The sequence below is a fragment of the Eubalaena glacialis genome, chromosome 7 (assembly GCF_028564815.1).
Source record: "Eubalaena glacialis isolate mEubGla1 chromosome 7, mEubGla1.1.hap2.+ XY, whole genome shotgun sequence".
Taxonomy (NCBI): domain Eukaryota; kingdom Metazoa; phylum Chordata; class Mammalia; order Artiodactyla; family Balaenidae; genus Eubalaena; species Eubalaena glacialis.
In genome coordinates, this window is record NC_083722.1 from 32683582 (window position 1) to 32704911 (window position 21330).

At 50.2% G+C, this 21330-nt stretch overlaps 1 protein-coding gene across 2 annotated transcripts in view; it reads right to left on the bottom strand.

Moving 5' to 3' along the window:
• Positions 1 to 218: 218 nt before the first annotated feature.
• CUL9 (cullin 9) overlaps positions 219 to 21330 on the bottom strand; it is a 38130-nt gene continuing 17018 nt past the window's right edge. The window contains exons 19-41 of one of the 2 annotated variants that reach the window (XM_061196179.1): positions 21020 to 21195; positions 20632 to 20765; positions 20071 to 20250; positions 19776 to 19885; positions 19513 to 19695; positions 19227 to 19387; positions 18737 to 18965; positions 18461 to 18650; positions 9854 to 9999; positions 9574 to 9703; positions 9224 to 9423; positions 8518 to 8768; positions 7193 to 7538; positions 3941 to 4081; positions 3647 to 3811; positions 3317 to 3480; positions 2864 to 2957; positions 2259 to 2333; positions 2001 to 2111; positions 1756 to 1873; positions 1293 to 1426; positions 655 to 728; positions 219 to 574 (exon numbers count right to left, since the gene is read on the bottom strand). In XM_061196179.1, coding sequence (XP_061052162.1) covers positions 364 to 574; positions 655 to 728; positions 1293 to 1426; positions 1756 to 1873; positions 2001 to 2111; positions 2259 to 2333; positions 2864 to 2957; positions 3317 to 3480; positions 3647 to 3811; positions 3941 to 4081; positions 7193 to 7538; positions 8518 to 8768; positions 9224 to 9423; positions 9574 to 9703; positions 9854 to 9999; positions 18461 to 18650; positions 18737 to 18965; positions 19227 to 19387; positions 19513 to 19695; positions 19776 to 19885; positions 20071 to 20250; positions 20632 to 20765; positions 21020 to 21195 — 3723 coding nt within the window. In that variant the 3' untranslated portion in view covers positions 219 to 363. Of the gene's footprint in view, positions 575 to 654; positions 729 to 1292; positions 1427 to 1755; positions 1900 to 2000; positions 2112 to 2258; positions 2334 to 2863; positions 2958 to 3316; positions 3481 to 3646; positions 3812 to 3940; positions 4082 to 7192; positions 7539 to 8517; positions 8769 to 9223; positions 9424 to 9573; positions 9704 to 9853; positions 10000 to 18460; positions 18651 to 18736; positions 18966 to 19226; positions 19388 to 19512; positions 19696 to 19775; positions 19886 to 20070; positions 20251 to 20631; positions 20766 to 21019; positions 21196 to 21330 lie in introns of both variants that reach the window. The other variant, XM_061196178.1, reaches the window with a different exon arrangement.

The window sequence follows — 21330 nt, forward strand, 5'->3', positions numbered from 1 at the left end:
GAGGCAAGTGGGCCAGCCTGTACCTGGCCCTGTACCACGTGGACCTTTATTTCCCTTTATCGGTGTAAGTCACACAGGTCTGCCGTAGAGTTTCTCTTAGGATGGAAGTCTGGACGCCTAAAGAAAACAGTAAAGGAGGAGGAGGGTTGGGTGTGTGCAATGGAGGGGGAAGTTGAAGTGGCCCATTGAGGAAGCTGTCTGGTCTGCTTCCAGAGAAGTATATGAAAAAAAGTTTATTCAGTGAACAGGAGACGGTGCCGCAGACACTGGTAACCGCCTACCCTCACGACAGGGGGAAGGGTGCACTCCTGGGCCCGTGGCCCCAGGACTCTGGCGGCTCCAGCGCTCCCTGCATCCTACCCCTCAATCGTAGCCCTCGTCGTCTTCCTCCTCGTCGCCAAAGAAGAAAGTCTCTCGGTCCAGGTTCTCAGACTCCTCGTCATAGGAGAAGCTGTCATTGTCCAGCTCCTCTTCAAACTCATCCTGCTGCCACTCAGGCACATCGTCCTCATCGTCGTCGTCCTCCTCCTCCTCCTCCTCCTCCTCCGCCTGCAGCCCCGAGGAGCCCTGGGGTCTGGGAGAGCGCCACGCTCAGCCCCAGAGGAAGCCTGGCACCTCCCACGCCCCCTCCGTGGCTCTGCCCCCTCCACTCACTGACTGCCGGGCACGTTGGATCCTTTCGCCTCCCGGGCCTCTGATGATGGGCTCTGGAGACCAACCCGGAAATCCTGGCAAGGAGACGGGAGGATGCGGGGAGCAGGAGAGTAGAGGACACGGGGCCTCTGTGCCCAGCCTCGCTTCACCCAGCGTCCCCTGAGGGCCTAGGGGGGCCCGGCCCCTGCCAGGAATGCCCCCACCTCAGCACCGCCACCCAGGATACTGCGGTGAGGTACCACCCCCGCTTCCCATGTATGTTCACGCCTTTTCTGCCCAAGTTACTACCAGTCCGTAAGCTCTCTGAGGGTGGGATTCCTAGTTTAGACTCGACATCAGAGTATTAGAGCCAGAAAGAACCTCAGATCCCCTATTCCAGTGGATGCCAGTCCCCTGCCCCCAGTCCTAGGATTCTAAATCCACGTCTGTGAAGAATCTTCTGAAAAAGCTCCCCAAGTGATTCTGGGGAGCAAGCAACTGGCCAAATACCCTTGATCTGGGATAACCAACTCCATTTTGCAGGAAATGCCAGGTGGCTAAGGGGCAGGCCTGGGAGCTGGGATGCACGCCAGGTCCATCTGTCCTTGACGCCTTTCCTTCAGGATCCCCCAGGGCGGCCGGGCCGGCTGGGCGGCTACCTGGGTGGAGTGCTGCAGAATGGCCAGCAGCCGCTCCTGGATCCGCCGCAGCAGCTCCAGGCCCGTGCTGAGGTGTTCTGCCCGCAGGAGGCGCAGCGAGGAGGCCAGGTCTCTGCAGCGCAGCAGGGTCTCTTCTGCAGAGAGGGCAGGGCACAGGGGCTCCCTCCCTTCTTCCCGTCCTTCCACAGGTGCATACTGGACGCCCACTATGTGCCACCCACATCTACCGGGGCCTAGTGCCTAGAGGTGGGGACAGGTCGTAACCAAAGCAAAGGTCGGGTGAAGGTCTGTGTACTGTGTACCTGAGGACTGGAACTTTATAACGGCGATAAGGCTATGAAGGACAGGAAGGGGACAGAATGAAGGTGGGCAGCTGGCTCTGGTCACCCACCCGTTTGTGTGTCGGGGCTGGGTGCTGGGGGAGAGGGGGCAGGAGAGAGCACTGAGCGGGCAGGGGGCTCACCCAGGAGGATCTGCAGGGCGTTGGTGTGCAGCTCCAGGGCCTCGGTCTGCTGCTCCACCACATCCATGTGCTCCGTGTCCTGGTTGTAGAAGCTGTACACGCAGGCGTAGGCCAGCACCTGCGGAGCCCAGGCCGCCGCTCCCGCTGAGGCCGCCTCCCGCCAGCTTCTTCCTCCCTCCCTCCCTCCCTCCCTCTCCCAGCCCACCAGACCCCTGGGCACATCGCCCCCCTGCCCCGTCCCACACCTTTCGAGCCTGCTCGAGACCCCGGCAGGCGTCGCTGAGGAAGGTGAAGGATCTGGGCGGGGGCACCTCGTGGATGGCAGACGCGCGGTTCCGCAAGTTCACAGCAAAGTCCTGCGCAGGGAAGGCGGTCAGTGCCAGCACGCGGATCCCCACCCAGTCAGAAGAGCACTCGTCTCCCTGGGACCTCTAGCCTCTGCCCGGCCATCTGGCCCAGCCCTCTGACCTCCTCACCGACCCAGCCATCTCCGCCCTGCTCACCCGGGCCTGGTGATGGAAAGTACACCTCTCATTATAGTCCTGGAACCGCTTCTCCTGGCGAGCTGCTTTGCTTACCTGGGAAAGACACGTCGAGAGGGCTGTCGGGTGCTTGGCAGGACAGGATGAGGTTAATAATCAGACCAACTACCATTCATGGAGGCCTTCTGATGCTTTACCCAGGTTTTCTCATTCAGTTCTCATAACTGTGAGGTAGGTCAGACTATCATCCCCTTTTACAGATAAGGGCGCTGAGGCCTGGACAGGTTAACTGAGTACACAGTGGAGCCAGGCTCTGACTCAGAGTCCTTGCTCTGCTCTGCGCTGGTGCTTCCTGGGAGTGCCCAGCCCGCCCCGGCCTCTCTGTAGCCACCTCGGTGTGAGACGTCCAACTCTGGAGCTGAAGGTCTTCATGCACAGACCTCCCAAGATAGAACTCTCAGCACCTGTAGGCCCAAGTGGCTTCTGTCTTCTCCCCACTGAGCCTTCGTCCCAACAGCTGTTTGGCTGCTTGGGACACAGAGACGTCTGTGCCCAGGCCCTGCAGCAGCATCTCATCCTCACTGCCCTTGGGCCTCTGCCCTCTCCTTCCGGCGCCGGCCCCTTACCATGGCAGAGCAGTTGTAATAGTCTTTGTGATTTGGCTTCCAGGACTTGAGGCAGCGCCAGCAGAATCCATGGTTGCATTTGGCACAAGTCATGCTGTGGAGGAAGCTAGCTGGTCAGAGGGCTCCTGCCTCTGGCCAGGGCCACACCAGGAATGCCCAGGGCCTGGACACACCACTGAAGATGCCCTGGTCCCTCTCTTAGTCTCCTTAACCTTACCAATCCTTACTGACCACACCCTGGCTTCTGAATTCCCCTATACAGCATAGGCTTAAAAGTGGGGGAAGGAACACTCAGATCCAGGAATCACTCTGGAGGGTGCCGTGAAGGTGGCTGAGTAACTGCCCTTGTTTGCTGAGCTTTCGGGTAGGCCCACTGCCCCTTCCTTCCGCCAGGCCTCCCACCCTCTCCCATGCCCCCCGACCCTGCCGGTGCCCACAGTACCCCCTTCTTACTGCAGACACCCCTCGTTCTTCTCGATGGGAGCCTGACAGCTGGGACAGCGCTTGGAGATGAGCTTGGCCAGATGCTTGCTCTGGGCCTCCACGCTCATGCCATCGTAGTAGCCACCATCGTCCACCCACTGAGACATGTGGCCACAGCTGGCAGGGTAGTGTGCCTAGAGCAGGAGGGGCAGTGAGGACGCAGCCCAGCCTTACTGTGGGGAGGGAGGGGGAGGTCAGGTCTGGAGGACGGCAGTGTGGGGAGGACAGGGAAGAGTCCTTGTGGGTGGCAGGGAGAGGTGTGGATCCCGGCTCCAGGGCAGGGCCAGGGTGGGCACCCACCTCAGGGAAGCTACAGTTGAAGCAGGAGGCCCAGCCACACTTGGAGCAGGTGGTCCCACAGCCCAGGCCCTGGCGGCACAGGATGCGGTCGCAGCCCTGGGGGTTGGTGCACCAGGTCAGGTTGGCACAGCTCTCCACGTAGCCACGCAGGAGGGCCTTTTCGTACTGTGAGGACGCAGGTGCCACGAGGTGAGGGCCTGGCTCTCCGGATGCCACACCTCCGGGCCCCCCGCACCCCGCGTGTCAGCCCACTCCCTGGGGCTGAGCACTGGAGCCTCTCCGAGGAGGCGGTACCTTGGAGATGACCTCTGGCGAGGAAACGATGGTGCGGATGAAGGCCCCCGTGGGCTGGGCGGGGCAGTCGGCAATGGGGCAGGTGCAGTTCAGCACAAGGTTCTGCTCAATTCGAGTTGTCAGGTACTCATTCCAGCAAGACTGGGAGGGACACAGGAGCAGCCGCTCAGGGGCAGCGCGGGAGCAGCACAAGCGTGACTCACCTAGCACCCCTCCCCGACGGCGCACGAGGCCAGAGACAAGCCTGCTTCTACGTCAACCTCGAAACTGACCCTAAGCTTTCCGGCCTCCGTGAGTCTTCCTGAGATTGGCCCAAATTACAGTTCACTTCGAGGATGTGCGGGCCGTGGTAATGTAATTATAATTATTGTTGGGATGGATGTGAAGGCAATGGGTAAAGAGAATCAAGAAAAAGGAGAAGACTGAAGTTCTAAGAAAGATTGGGAGACAGCAAGAAGGTCAGAGAGAAAGGAGGCCTGGAGGGCTGGCCAGGGTCACTGCGCCGCAGCTGCAGCCTCACCTCCCGGCTCCACTGCTCACCTCAGTGCCTGTCTCGATGCTCCCGCTTCCCCAGACTCAGCCTCCTCCACAAAGCAGCCTCGCCAGCTGCACCCCCAAATCCTAATCAGCCACCCCACCGCTCCCCCAGTCCCCAGTGCTGGAGCCGTCACAACTCTTGAATCCTTTTCTTGCTTCCACGTCAGTGCCCCCGCCAACCCAGGCCATCATCCCCTCAGCCCTCAACTGCCGCGGGAGCCGGTCCCATCAGTGCGCTTCCTTCTCCCATCGCTCCTGACACCATGAGCACCCAAGCCTCCAAAAGACTTCATTAACGACCCTTTCCCTCACACTGCCGATGGCCTGGCCGAGCTTCCCCAAATGATGCATCCAACCCCTGGAGAGTCCCCCAGGTGGTTTCAAAGCTCCAGGATAAATAAGAAGCACTTCACCGGACTATTTTCATTCAAAGTACTAAACAAAACCAACCCCTTCTATAGTGAAACAAGCCCAGATAAACTGGGAAGTTGAATGCAAAATTCTTGCATTTTTGAGATCATACAGGGGAAATTTCTCCAAATTCAGACCCCCACGCTTGCAAGCACACAGGCCATGAGGGCCCCTCACCACCATGGGGTGGGAGCCCTGCCCTGTAGGACGAAGGCCAGCATCTCAGTTCAGAGCCCACTCCACTCCCACAAGGAGCCCCTCTGCTTTGGGTGTGCCCTTGGCTTTTGCTGCCCAGCCAAGTGGAATACGGTCTCCAGCCTGGACTCCCCCTCCCACTCTCTGCCACTCAAGCCTCACCCTGGGAAGCCACCTCCAACTGCTCCAGACCCCAGGATTTCCCGTCTGATCGCTCCTGCATTGCCACTGGCTCCCCTTTGGCTGGGACCTCTGCCATCAGCCTGCTTTTCCTCAGTCCCATTTTCTGGCTCCCCGTCTCTTCACCTCTACAGGATGGGGGTACAGTTTGGGCCTGCTCTTCTCTCCCTGGGTGTTGCCAGCCAGGCCTCTCCACTTAATTCCAAATTCAAAAATCCATTGTCCACCTGCCAGTCCCACACAGGTGTCCAACAAAGCAAAAGCAGCTCAAACTTCACTTGGCCAAAACAGATTGAATTTCCCCTCAAAAATCTGCCCTCCAGCCCAAACATTTCCCCCAACTCAGTAAAAGATGTCACATCCCCTCCTCCCAGATGCTCAGGTCAAAAACCCAGGAATTGCCTTGATTCCCTTGTCCTAAGCCACCAAAACCTGTCAGCTCTATCTCCAAATCCGTCCCAATCCGTCCACTCCCCTCTTCACTGTCCCTAGGCCCAGCTGCCACCAACTCTTGCTTCTTTGTACAACAGTCTCCAAACCAGTGTCCCTACTTCCACTCTTGTTCTGTCCAAGTCTTTTCTCCACAAAAAGTGATCTTTTCAAAAATGGAAATCAGATCATATCATCTCCCTGCTTAAAACCCACCAGGGCTTCCCATAAATTAAAGGCCACTGTCCACCAACCCAACCCATCTGGGCCCCTGTCCACCTCCCAAATCGCCTCTCCTTCCGCTGTCCCACCAGCTTGCTCACCTACCTCACAGAACTATTTTGGGAATTAAGCAAGATGATGTGTGTAAAACAGCACAATGGCCCAGAGTGAGTCCCCCATAAATATTAGCTGTGGTTAGTATTAGCTCTCGGGTCCTTGCCAGTTGGGGTTTCCCCACTCCCTCACACAGCACCCAGAGCTGTGCACGTAGTAAGTCCATGACAAGTATTAGTTGAATGAAAAAGTGAAAGTGTAAAGGAAATAGTTAAGAACCTGGAAAAAGGGAGCAGAGGCAACTATGTGAGAAGAGTAACCTGAAGCCGAGCAAAAGGGAAAGAGAAAAAAGTACAACTACACATGCATGCAAACACACACGGCCCCGGTCACCCACCACTGGGGCAGTGCTGCTGAGAGAGGCGACTAGAATTCAGGGCAACAAGGGAGCTCATCCTGCTAAGTAGATGGGTTTGGGCACTGGTCCTACAAGCTGTGAGGCAGGGAAGATGAGGCACTCAGTACCCAGCTTCCTGCCTCAGCCCCTCCCCCTCTGAGGACTACTCCCTCTCCATCTACAGCCTTCTCTGCCTCAACTTTACAGCAGCCTGACTTCTCATACTTCCCTCTGCTTTTGTGCTATTTTTTGGTTTAACCATTCCTTCTTATTTTTATATTAAATGAGAGTATATATGGTAAAAAAAAGTGATGATGTTCTGGGATAAAGAGCCTTGAACGGTGATAAGGAAACCATAAACTACAGTCATCACCAATTTCATAACACTTTTCATTTAGAAAGTACCTTGATTCTGTATATGTGTCTGTATCTATCTATCTACCTACCTACCTACCTATAGTTCTCAAATTTGGCTGAACACTGGAATCACCTGAGGAGCTTTTAAAACTCCAGATGCCTGGGTTTCACCTTCAGAGATTCTAATTGGTCTGGGGCATAGTTTGAGCATCGGAATTTTTCAAAGCTCCCAGTAATTATAATATGCAGCAAAATTTGAGAACCACTGACACATACCGCCAGATCCTAACAACCTGTAGAGTGTCAAGGCACCACTTACGATGACAAAACCAGTTTAAGGGAGACTAAGAGACTCGTTCAACATTGCCCAGGATGAGAAATGGCAGTGCTGGGGCTGCAGCCCAGAAGTTCCCAAGGAGTTGTGTTGTCGGGCGAGAGCCGGGACAGGAGAGCAGCTGGCAGGGCCTTACCTTACAGCAGTAGTGCATGCAACACAGGGAGGGCAAGTCGTCGTCGGGCTCCAGAGGGCTGACACACACAGGGCAGTGGTCTGGGCGTGCAGGGGCAGCCTGGGCCTGAGGGATGCACAGCCCGGCCGCCAGCAGCAGTGGCTCGGGGTTATCGCTGTAGCGCTGCAGCAGCTGTTCGGTGCCCCAGTGGGAATGAGCCAGAAGGTGCTGAGCCACGTCTGGCTCTAGGTTCAGCATCTCCTGCACCTGCCGCACCGTGTGCTCCATCAACCCTTCCACCTCCTGGGGGCTCATGGTGCGGCCCGCAGGCAGCTGTAGGGATGCTAGGGCAGCCACAACTTCCGGGCTTGAGGGAGAGAAGAGTCAGCGGTCAGTCTCACTGCCCTGCTTATCCAACCTGCTAGCTGAACCCCACCCTGGTCCCACAGCCCCCGCTTGCACATCTCCATCCACACTTGCTTAACCAACCTGAGGATAACCATCCAACCAACCGTCAGAGCACAGCCTCCACAGGGGCATTTGTAAGAGGGGGGTGCTGGCAGTTGCAATGACTGGGGGCACTACAGGAATCTAGTGGGCAGGGGTCACGATGCTAATTGACCTACAGTGGATGGGACAATCCTACTGCAGGTCCTGCCCAAAATACTACCAGGGTGTCCGGTGAGAAACAATCTACAGCTTTACACCTCAAAGTGCTGTCTGTGGACCAGCAGCCTAAGTGTCACCGGGAGCTCAACTGAATTTGAACGTGTGTGCATGTGAAAGCTGGAGAAAGATTACTCTAGACAACTTGCTTTACACACAGTGTGAAGAGCAGGCATAAAAGTAGAGCCGTAACAACTCCTGGTGAACTGGAGCTGATGTAAAAAGCTTTAGGGGTGCCAGCTACTTAGGGGAATCCTACAGCAAATTCCTCTGTAGAACAGACTTCCTGAAAGCTAGAATTTGTATATTTCACTGAGCAAAGTGCACGGTTAGTACTCAATACATATCTGCATAATATTTCAATTTTGCTTAGAATGAAAGACATTCAGAAAGGAGTTTACATGTCTGGGTCCCTTGCCTAAGGGCTGGCTTCAGGAGGCTGGGGAGAGCAAGGGCCCTGCTTGGGAAGGAGGCAAAGAAGGGGATGACGGTGCTGGGAGGGGGAATGAAGACTAGCAAAATGGGGGAGATAACAGGGACAGGGAAAACGGGGTTAGACAAAGAAAGAAATGAAATATTTTTCCACTGGGAGCCTGACTTTGGCGCTACGACCCCTCCCATGTCACTGCAGTGCCATCCGTCCTGGGTGGCAGTAGGGGGACAGAGCTAGGGGTGGCTACCTAGGCTTGGAGGTCTCGGAGGTCTGGCTGCCACATAAGGGGACCTCTGCCTGACCTCGGCAGGGTCCCATGGGCTCCGGGCTGGCATACATCAGGATCTGGGGGCGGTCATCCCGTCGTTCCACGTAGCCCTGGCCCAGGAGGTGCAGGATGCAAGAGAGGACATCGGTGCTGGTACAGGCCACGCCCCCGGCAACAGCGCGGCCCAGGCTTCCAGGGGGATTTGGACCCTTCTGCCAGGCCTCCAGCACCTGGATGGGAGGAGAGGAAACAGGTGGGATGCTTTTACCCAGAGAAGCCAGCTTGCCTGGGTTCAATGCCCGGCTCTGCCCTTACTAGCTGTGTGACTATGGATCAGTTACTAATTCATGCCTCATTTTTCTTATTTGTCAAATGAGAACAATAATAATAATAGTAATAATAATAATAACTCCACCACCACCTATCTCATAGTATTTTTGTGTGGATTAAATGACTTAATCACGTAAACTCTTAGAATAGAGCCTGGCACATGGTCAGCACTCACGTCTGGTCTCTACCTTCTGTCTAACTGCCCGTCGGGAATAGAAAACCCAAATGGAAATGTCATCCTACCAGGTCTCGGGCTGAGACAGTTCACCTTCCCTGTGATGACCCCTGCCTCCAACCCCACCCCCAAGCACGACTCCCTACCTCTCCCACCACCATCACAGTCTCCTCTGCCTACCAGACAAACCAGCTGGTCGATGTGGAGGCCCTTCTCTCCGTGGGCTTTGAGAATACGGACAAGAAGACAGCTCAAGAGGTTCCTCTTCTGCTCCAGGGTTCGGCCCTCATCCTCCTCTACGTTCAGGTACGTCTGGGGAGGTAGCAGCCACAGGGCCTCCCCATGGGGCCAGAGCCCAGGCTCACGGAGCTGCAGCACACCTGGAACCCGCTCCCAGTCAGCGCCCGAGGAGGGGAAGGGACAGAGGAGTGGGGGCAAAGGGGACCCCATTCTCATTCCCTACGCCACCCCCACCCAGAGAGCCCTGCCCCCTCGGAGCAGAGGCTCAGCCCAGCCCCCCTCAGACCTACCCCCACGTGGGAAGTCCTGACCCTCCTGCAGGGTCAAAGGGCCGCTGTCAGCGGTGAGGGGCAGGAGTGCCTGGAGCAGCAGCTTGGGGCTGAGGTCAGAATTCTTCAGCAAAGCCTCTACTGACACCTCCTGGTCAGGAGAAACAGGGCCAGTCAGGAGAAGACAGTCAAGGGAAAGGAAAATAAGAGGGAGGACAGAAGGAAGGAGGGAGAGACTTGAGAAGAACAGTGACAGACAAAGCAGAGGAGAAGACAGCTAGAGGCCAAGGAGCTGAGGCACCTCCATCTGATTGAAATTCAACAGCAGCCACATCTGCACGGTGGACACATGGAGGGTCTGGTCCCCAAACTGCAGCTCAGCCCGGCCCAGCCACGTCCACTGCAGTCGCCGATGTGGTCCCACGTCCAGGACTGGATGGTTCTGACCTGGGAAAGTGTTGAGGGAAAATGTGGAGACAGAGTAGGGGAAACAAGGGGTCAGCATTGAGGCGAGGGTGCACCATTCGCCAAACTTTGCTAGTTTCTGTGGGGAGCAGGGCCCAGCATTCACAGACACAGAGGTGCCTCGTCCAGCGCCCAGAGCTCAGCCTCCTCTGTGTCTGCCACAGGGACCTGGGAGCCCACCCTGAGCCTAGCCCTGTGCCAGGCGAGCTCCACGGCAGAAACACCAGAGAGGAGAGCTGGGTTTTGCTCCCAGGGAGCTGACAGTTTTAAAGTCTCGCTGGGCTGGGTCTCTTCCTTCTCCTGTGAGCCTGGGCTGTTTGCTCAGACTAGAAAACGAGGATGCTGTCAAAGGGAGAGGGTATCAAAAGGAGCCAGCCTGAGAGGTGCTCTCTGGCCAAAGATGGGACAATGTGAAGATCAAAAAAAATAACACCTGCGATGAATTGAAACACATGAAATGTTTTAAAAGCCATGAGTTCATAATGATATATTTTTTTAAAAGACCTCACCAGTCATCTTTGGACGAAGCTAGAGAACCAACACATTATTTTGAAAACTGGTTAAAAATAAGGGGGAGGAGAAGAGAATCAAGCCTTTCCTGTATAAACAGTACTTCAGGGTAACCAAAAAGCTGATGAGAGGAAGTTTCTCTTTATACAGGAAGCATTCTGGCTAACACATGAAGAGGGAATGACAAAAGTAGAATGTCACTAGTTCCTAACCCTAATGGCAATGAGAATGAATGAGCGTCTAGTGAACAGCTAATGGGAAATTATACATAACGTATAGATTGGACAGACAACAGTGAAATCCACTGATCCACTTTAACATCACAGAGAGAGACAGCCTCCAGGAGGAAGTACACGATACTACCTATGAAGTGTCCTTGCCCGAGGAATCAACCCTGAATCTGAATAAGCTCCTACATCTAAATATCGGTCTTCGGGAAAGCAGACAGAGTATGGTGCCTAGAGAACACCGTGTAGACACAATCAGCAAAGTTCAGCCAGTGGACAACTCTATTTGGACAACTACCCAGTTTACTCTACAAACAATTGCAAGGGGGAAGAAAACAGAGGCAGGAACCTATACATTAAGGGAGACAGGAGATATAACTCATCAAATGTAATGTATGGGCTTTGTTTGGATCCTCAATAGGCAAAAAAAAAAACCTTAATTTTAAAAGCTCGAGATAATTAGGGAAATATGAATATTGACTGTATATTTGATAATATTAGGAACTGTTACTAATTTCTGTAAGTTTGATAATTGTAGTGTCCTTGCTTTTAAAAAGAGAGTCCTTACCTTAAATTTGAGGGCTAAGGAAAGCGGGTGGGGTACAAATGAAGCAAAATTGGCCATGAACTGATATATGTTGGTATACTGAAGTTTATCTATTCTGTCTACTTTTGCGTATGTCTAAAGTTTCTCATAGGGCTTCCCTTGTGGTGCAGTGGTTAAGAATCCGCCTGCCAAGGCAGGGGTCACAGGTTCCAGCCCTGGTCCGGGAAGATCCCACATGCCGCAGAACAACTGAGCCCGTGTACCACAACTACTGAGCTTGCGCTGTAGAGCCCACGAGCCACAACTACTGAAGCCCTCGCGCCTAGAGCCCGTGCTCCACAACAAGAGAAGCCACCAGAATGAGAAGCCCACACACCACCACGAAGAGTAGCCCCCTCTTGCCGCAACTAGAGAAAGTCTGCGTGCAGCAACGAAGACCCAATGCAGCCAAAAATAAATTAATTAATTAAATAAAATTTCTCATAATAAAATGATTTCTTAAATGACGGTGAAAATAAGCCATTCTGAAATAAAAACTGATAAAAGTTTTCCAACAATATTCCATCAATTAAGAGATTTCTTCGTAAACGAAGCGACAAAGGATTAATCACCAAAATGTACAAACAGTTCATGCAGCTCAATAACAAAGAAACAAACAACCCAATCAAAAAATGAGCAGAACGATGCTTTGTGACCACCTAGAAGGGTGTGATAGGGAGGGTGGGAGGGGGACGCAAGAGGGAGGGGATATGGGGGTATGTGTATATGTATGGCTGATTCACTTTGTTATACGGCAGAAGCTAACGCACCATTGTAGAGCAATTATACTCCAATAAAGATGTTAAAAAAAAAATCATTATGATGTGACAGCCACCATCATCCATTTAAAAAGTACAAGACGAGCTCTTTATCAGACATTTTACATCATTCCTTTTACTCCTTGAAATTAATTTCCATTTCACTTCCCCCCCAAATTTTATCCTGATGTAATACATTGATATTTTTATGCTTGGCAGTCTTTTACTGATCAGTCTCTCATATATCACAGCAACAAAACATGTATGCAAATTTGTTTAAAATTTGTTTCCCATAACTGTAAATAATAATTATTAAATTAAAAAAAGTGAGTGGAAGATCTAAATAGACCTTTCTCCAAAGAAGACATACAGATGGCCAAAAAGCACATGAAAAGATGCTCAACATCACTATTACAGAAATGCAAATCAAAACTACAATGAGGTATCACCTCACACCGGTCAGAATGGCCATCATCAAAAAATCTACACACAGGGCTTCCCTGGTGGCAGAGTGGTTAAGAATCCGCCTGCCAATGCAGGGGTCACGGGTTCAAGCCCTGGTCTGGGAAGATCCCACATGCCATGGAGCAACCAAGCCTGTGCACCACAACTACTGAGCCTGCGCTCTAGAGCCCGCGAGCCACAACTACTGAAGCCCGTGCTCCTAGAGCCCGTGCTCTGCAACAAGAAAAGCCACCGCGATAAGAAGCCTGCAAAACGCAACGAAGAGTAGCCCCCGCCTGCTGCAACTAGAGAAAGCCCACACGTGGCAATGAAGACCCAACGCAGCCAAAAATAAAATAAAATAAAAATAAATAAATTTTTTAAAAAATCTACAAACAATAAATGCTGGAGAGGGTGTGGAGAAAAGGGAACCCCTTCTCCAATGTTGGTGGGAATGTAAATTGGTACAGCCACTATGGAGAACAGCACGGAGGTTCCTTAAAAAACTAAAAACAGAGCTACCATATGATCCAGCAATCCCACTCCTGGGTATATACCCAGAGAAAACCATAATTCGAAAAGATACATGCACCCCAGTGTTCACTACAGCACTATTTACAATAGCCAGGACATGGAAGCAACCTAAATGTCCACTGACAGAGGAATGGATAAAGAAAATGTGGTACATATATACAATGGAATATTACTCAGCCATAAAAAAGAACGAAATACTGCCACTTGCAGCAACATGAATAGACCCAGAGATTGTCATACTGAGTGAAGTAAGTCAGACAGAGAAGGACAAATACCGTATAATATCACTTATATGTCGAATCTAAAAAAATGGTACAAATGAACTTACTTACAAAACAGAAATAGAGTCACAGATGTAGAAAACAAACTTATGGTTACCAGGAGGGAAGGGGGGTAGGGATAAATTGGGAGATTGGGATTGACATCTACATACTACTTATATATAAAATAGATAACTAACAAGGACCTACTATACAGCACAGAGAACTCTACTCAATACTCTGTTATGACCTATATGGGAAAAGAGTCTAAAAAATAGTGGATATATGTGTATGTATAACTGATTAACTGTGCTGTACAGCAGAAAGTAACACAACACTGTAAATCAACTATACTCCAATAAAAATTAAAAAAAAAAAACAACTTCTAAAGGATGTACTTTAGGAAGAAAATTGAACTCAGAAAGAAGGATCAAGATGCAAAAGGAGGGACTTCCCTGGTGGTCCAGAGGTAAAGAATCGCCTTTCCAACGCAGGGGACGTGGGTTCAATCCCTGGTTGGGGAACTAAGATCCCACACACCGCAGGGCAACTAAGCCAGTGCGCCACAACTACTGAGCTCGCACGCCTCAATGAGAAAGTCCACGTGCCGCAAACTACAGAGCCCACGCGCTCTGGAGCCAGCGCACCACAACTACAGAGCCCACGTGCCACAACTACAGAGCCCTCACGCCGCAACTAGAGAAAAGCCCACGTGTCGCAACGAAGAGCCTGCATGCCACAACAAAAAAATCCTGCATGCCGCAACTAAGACCTGACGTAGCCAAAAAAATAGATAAAATAAATAAAATAAATATTTTTTTTAAATGCAAGAGGAATGGTGACTAAAGCAATTGGTATGATGGCAAATCCAAACTGAATAAAACAATAATAATGATGACTAGTTGGGAGGTAAAAAAAGATACAAGATGGGAGTTAGAGCTGGAATTAAGATTTTCTATGGTCCTTTTATTGTTCAGGAAGATGGGAAGTGATAGTAACAAGTTAAGTTTACATTAAAAATATAAGGGCAATCAACTATAGAAATAGAATGCATAACTTCCAAAACTGATAGAGACAAAAAAGGAATTTTTAAAATCCAAAATAATAAAATGCATAAAACCCCAGGGCAGAATCACATCTATAAAGGTGTTCCTTTTTTTTTTTTTTTTGCTTTAACTGTACATTTTATATACTCTTTTGTGTATATGAAGAATTTAAAATAAGAAGGGTGAACTAAGAGGTTAAAAAATAAAAGCCAAATACGTCATTACTCATAATAATTATAAATAGACAAAAATTGACAATTCAAAAAGAGATTATTAGGTTGATTAAAAAAACAAATTCTAGGGCTTCCCTGGTGGCGCAGTGGTTGAGAATCTGCCTGCCAATGCAGGGCGCACGGGTTCGAGCCCTGGTCTGGAAAGATCCCACATGCCGCGGAGCAACTGGGCCCGTGAGCCACAACTACTGAGCCTGCGCGTCTGGAGCCTGTGCTCCGCAACAAGAGAGGCCGCGATAGTGAGAGGCCCGCGCACCGCGATGAAGAGTGGCCCCCACTTGCCACAACTAGAGAAAGCCCTCGCACAGAAACAAAGACCCAACACAGCCAAAAATGAATTAATTAATTAATTAATTAATTAATTTAAATTTTAAAAAAGTATATTTAAAAAAAAAAACAAACCAAATTCTAGGTATTTATAAGACACATTCCTAAAATATAAGAGTATGGTAAAGTTAAAAGTTAAATGAGGGAATTCCCTGGCAGTCCAGTTAGGACTCCGTGCTCTCAGTGCGGGGGTCGGGGTTCAATCCCTGGGGAACTAAGATCCACAAGCCACAGAGGCAGCCAACAACAACAACAACAAAAAAGTAAAATGCTACTGGGGGAAATTCTGATGAGAGTAGAATATTGGCATGTTTTAAAGTATACTGCCAACAGATTGCTTATTTTCTTTTACCTTTTTATTTTATATTGGAGTATAGCCGATTAACAATGTTGTGAATAGTTTCAGGTGCACAGCAAAGGGACTCAGCCATACATACACATGCATCCAGTCTCTGCCAAATTCCTCTCCCATCCAGGCTGCCACATAACATTGAGCAGAGTTGCCTGTGCTATACAGCAGGACCTTCAGATTGCTTACTAATAGTAGCAAGGGAAAAAATATTAACTATACAGTGGAGAAATCAAACAACCTCTTGACCAGGTTGTCAAAATTAACATCACAAACAAGGGGCAGATGGTAATCCTGTGCTTCCAGATGTAACACCCTGAGAAGTATATAATATCAGTTAGTACTCTGGCCAGGAATGCATAACTTGAATCTAATCATGAGGAAATATACCAACTTAAAATAGGAACTACTTAGAAAATTTTTAAGGACTATATTCTCCCAAAATGTCAACATAATAAAAGACAAAGAAAGGCCAAGGAATTGTTCCAGACTAAAGGCGACTAGAGACATGACAACTAAACATAACAGGTGATCCTAGACTGGATCCTCTCCTGGACTGGAAAAAAAAAAAAAGAGAGATTATGGAGTAATTGACAAAATTGGAATATGGAAAGTAGATTAAAAGTATTATATGAATGTTAAATATTTGAAAGTAATAAATGTACTGTGGTTTTATAAGAGAATATTTTATTCTGAGGAAATGTGTATTATTTAGGGGCAAAGAGCCAGCATATATGCAGCAGTTCATGAGAAAAAAGTATACACACACACACACCACATATACATACATATACACATTTATAGATATGTATATGTACACAAAGAACAAATGATAAAAGCAAATGGAGTGAAAAGTTAACAAAAAGTAAACTTGGATAAAGAATATATGAGTGTTCTTTGTATTATTCTTACCATTTTTCTGTAAATTTGAATTATTTCCAAATAAGAAAATTTTCAAGTAAAGGAATAACTGAATTTTATACTTAAAATGGTTAAAATGGCAAACTTTGCTATTCATATTTTACAATAAAAGAGACCTAAAAAAATGATGAATCCAAAAAGAAAAAGTAAAAGGATAGAAGAAGATATACTAGAAAGATACTAATCAAAGAAAGCTGGTATAGGGACTTCCCTGGCAGTCCAGTGGTTAAGACTCCACGTTTCCACTGCAGGGGGCACGGGTTCCATCCCTGGTCGGTGAACTAAGATCCTGCATGCCGTGCAGCGCGGCCAAAAAAATTTTTTAAAAAAAGAAAGCTGGTATACTATTAATACCAGATAAAAACAGACCTTAAGAGAAAAACTTTACTAGAAAGAAAGATGGTCATTTCACAATAATGAGGCTTAACTGACCATGAAGATTCTAAACCTGCATAGTCCATTATGGTAGCCACTAGCCATATGTGGCTATTTAACTTTAAACTGGTTAAAGTACATAAAATTAAACATCGAGCTCCTCAGTCACACTAGTCCCATTTCAAGTGCTCAACAGACACGAATGGCTGTCATATTGAACAGCACAGAAAAGAACTTTTCCATCATTGCAGAAAGCTCTATTGGACAGCACTGTTAAATGATTTTAAGCTTGTATCTGATAATACAGTCAAAAAATATATAAAGCAAAACTGACATGATTAGAAGTTTAAAAATTCACTATTATAATGGTAGATTTTAGCATACCTCTCTAAGTAATAGAGCAAACAGACAAAAATGAGTAAGGTTACAGATTTGAACAACACAATTAACAATGTCAATTTAGTGGAATATACAGAAATCTATATCCAACAGTTGAAGAATACACATTCTTCTTTATCACACATAGAACACTTATAAAATCTGACCATCTACTAGGCCGTAAAGGAAGTCTCAATAAATTGCAAAGATTCAGAATCATAGAAATCATGTTCTTTGGCCACAAGGGAATGAAGGTTAAAATCTAAACCAGAAAGATAACTAAGCAAAATAAAAGTTTGGAAATTTAAAAATATACTTCCGGGACTTCCCTGGTGGTCCAGTGGTTGAGAATCCGCCTTCCAATGCAGGGGATGTGGGTTCGATCCCTGGTCGGGGAACTAAGATCCCACATGCCACGGGGCAACTAAGCCCACGCGCCACAACTAAAGAGCCCATGTGCCGCAACTACGGAGTCCACCCGCTCTGGAGCCTGCGTGCCACAACTAGAGATCCCGAGCGCTGCAACTACTGAGCCCGTGCACCACAACTAAAAAGAAGCCCACCTGCCTCAAGGAAAGATCCTGCATGCCGCAACTAAGACCCAACACAGCCAAATAAATAAATAAATATTTTAAAATATACTTCAAAAAAACTAATAAAGAAATAAAAATGGAAATTAGAAAATTCTTAGAACTAAACAATAATAAAGTACTACATGATAAAAACATATGCAACATCCCAAATGTCCATCATTCATGCAGTGGAATATGACTAAACCATGCAAAAGAACAAAGTAATGACATAACTGACAACCTGAATAACTCCCACAGACGTTATGTTGAGTGAAAGATATCAGACACAGCAGAATACATACGCTATGATTCCACTTACCTGATGCTTAAAGGCAAAAATCTATGATGATAAAGGGAAAAAGAATAATTTCTCTTGGAAGAAGATACTGACTAGAAAGGGGACATGAAGGAGGAAGCCTTTTGGGGAGCTGGAAATGTTCTGCATCTTGATCTGGGGAGTGGTTATGGGAGGGCATATGGACATTAAATTCATTAAGCTATAATTAAGATTTGTGCACTTCACTGAATACTAATTATACGTCAAAAAAAAAAAACCTCTAAAAAAAAACAAAACCAAAAAACTTACTGAATGCAGCTAAAGTAATGTTGAGAGGGAAATGAATAGCCTTAAATAGTTTCCTTTGAAAATCAGAAGTCTGAAAGGACTAAAAATTAACTAAGCGTGCAACTTGAAGTTAAAAAAAGAAAAATAGAACAAATTCATATAAAGTTGAAGAAAATAAGAGAGAAATTAATGAAGATCTAACCCACACTTTTCCACCCTTCCTTAGGAGATGGTTCTCTCTAGAGATTATTTTTCTTCATATCTACACATTCCTGTCCAAAGATCCTCTCCTCTTCCTCTCTGAGATGCCACCCCAAATCTCACCCCAATCTCCAACTGCCTGTCCCTATCTCCTCACTCTGGTTGTAGAAATTGGAGAAGCGGTCAAGGGCATCACAGAATTCTGTGGGAAGGCACTTTCTGGGATGGTACAGGTAGCAGAGTGGAGAGACCGGCCAGCAGCGTGGTGACAGGACCAGTACAGAAACTGTTGGACTTGGATCTTCGATAAACAGTTCTTTCTCAGCCTCCTCTTCCTCCTCTTCCTCCTGAGAGACAGAAGGATTTCAAGGGCTCTTGGGCTCTTCTTTGGTCTAGTCTTCTCCTGCTCTCCCACTCTTTCCCTTGCTCTCACCTCCTCTTCTTCCAGGCCCTGTTCCTCCTCATCCTCCTGCTCCAAGAGCAGCTTGTCCAGCTGCTGCAGCTGGTACACGTGGAACTGGCGCTGCAGCTCCTCCGAGGTGCTCAGGCTCCGCAACATCTGCTGGGGGAGGCGGTTGGGGAAGCAGGGGCCGATCTGCTCCAGCACGGCCCCCTCCAGCCAGCTCGAGCCCACGCTCAGGAGACGGTCCGCCATGTAGTGCCTGCAGCGCGCACAGCCCAGGCCGAGCCTCAGTGTGGGTGCTCGGCATGGGCTCCCGCTCCAGAACGTAGGTACCTCTGTTGTAGCCTGCCTGGGTCACAGGCCATCCCTCACCTCGTCCTTCCCACCAGTGCCACGGCCATCTCTGCATCTTAATCTCTCCTCCCTACTGCTCCTCCCTCACCTTCCCTCTAAGACTCAAGTCTCCCCCTTCTCTAGACTCTATGCCTCCCATGTCCTACTTCTCCAGCCCTGCACTCACTGGTAGAAGTGCTCAAAAGTCGTGGCCAGCTCCAGGCCAGAGAGGACCATGATGGGCTCCAGGTGCCACTGGAGCCGCCCCAGCATTTCCACTCCAGGGGTTCCACCCATCAGGCCACCCTGGATCTGCTGGTCGATGTGCCTGGCGAACTGCTCACTCATCTGGGGGCAACGGGAAGGGCAGCAGCAAACCATGAAGAGGGAGTGGAGTAGGAGGGTGGTGGGTGGAAGGAGGTGAAAAGGCAGAGCAGAAATGGACTGGGAAGCCGGGGGTCCCCAGCACTCACGTGGGCAGCGGTGAGGAAGGATTGCTGTAGCAAGGCGCCCGAGAAGCCGCTGTGCAGGGCCAGCATGAACGCTGCTCGGGGCCCGAAGAGCTCCAAGCCTGCTCTCTGCAAGCGCTCGTAGAGTTTACAGTAGCGGGGCACGAAGTCTGGCGCCCTCCAGGCCGCAGCCAGGAACCTGCTGACCTGAGGAGAAAGGGGAAACTGCATCCAAGGGGCAGCCCAGCAGCCTCGGTCCCGCCCGGACCTCAGCTCCCTCTGCCCACCTGCTCCTGCACCACACTCAGCCAGCACTGGGTTATGTTCCTCAGGCTGCTGCTTGGAAGAACTGGTGAAGGCCCAGGGCTCCGGTCCTGACCCTTACTGTTCTTGCTGACTGTGGACACAGAGGTCAAAGGACGGGGTTCATCTCAGCCCCTGGGCGAGTCCCGGCGTCCTGGGAACCGAACCCTTGGAAGGCCCATGGCAAAGCAGAAAGGATGAGTAAAACCCAGGAGAGAGAGGAGTCAGATATCACCGCTGCCCAGATTCTTAGTTCAGCTGGCCATGACTGGGACTCACAGGGCCGAGTGGACGGCTCAGGAGAAGGCCCAGGAGGCGGCTCCACGTGCACCAGCAAGTGGCAAAGGCGACGGACTCGAGAGGCAAAGGCTGCTGCTCGACTCAGGGGGTTCCGAGAGCTCTCTCTTTGCTCTAAGTACTGATCCAGCAGCCACCCCAGGGAGCTCACACCTTCCACATCTAAAAGAAGATGGGTCAGGAACAGGTCTCCATGGGTGATGGGGAAAGGAGAGCCCGGGAGAAGGACAGAGAAGGAGTGATTGTACAAAAAGGATTTGGGGGCAGCAGGGCCTTCGTCCTCCCCTCACCAAGGTTTGCTTCAGCTGGAGTCTGGGGACATGGGAACAGGTTGGGGGCGGGGGGTAGGGGGGGTGGAGGGTGGAGAATTCAAATACCAGAGTCTCAGGGAGCAGTCCCTGGGGCAGGAAGGAGAGGAACACTGAGGTGACAAACCTTCAGGGATAAAGACAGGAACCAAAAGAACCAAGAGCATTAACTCAGGTCAGCCCTGGGAATAATTACAAGGAGCGGGTTAGTTGGGCCAGGGGTGGGGACGGTTACCAGGGGAGGTGATGTTCTGCACCAGGGGGCTGACCAGGGCCTCCCAGCAGGTCTTGCCCAGTGCTTGGGCGGCCTCGTCGTCAGGGAGGAATCGATCGGCAAAATTCTGCTCGTGGCGCAAAACCCTGTTCAGTCTGGGAACAAAGAGTGTCTGGTCAAGGATTAAAGACTCCCCTGAGGCCTCCACTCAAGCACGCTCAACTCCCAGTCACCCCGAGCTGAGCCAGTCCCTTACCCTGCTCCCCTTGCTCCTCCCCTCAGCACACACGTCTCATCTCTGCTCTGTCCCCGATCCCGGCCGCTGCTTTACCCTTCAGACTCCCCCGAAGCACAGCTCCTGCTCCCTTAACCATCCCCTCTCCTCCCTGCCTGCCTCCTGCCCACTCACCTGGGGCAGAGCTGGAGGAGGCGCTTGCGGTCCTCTGCAATGTCCCGGCTCCAGGCTTGCGCCCGAATTGTGTAGAAGAGACATGTACGGCGACACAGCTGCTCTCGGAATAGTGGCCAGAAAGTGGGCTTGGGGCCCAGGACCTCCACGCCCCGAACCCGGGTGTCGATGCCGCCCTGCAATGTGCACAGGCCTCACACCCTCGGCTCCCTGGAGACATTCCCACATCTCTGGAACTCAACAGGTTCCTGGGCCATCCACAAGCAGACCAAGGAGGACCCTCGGCCTGAGCCTGGCCTGAATGCTGGAGA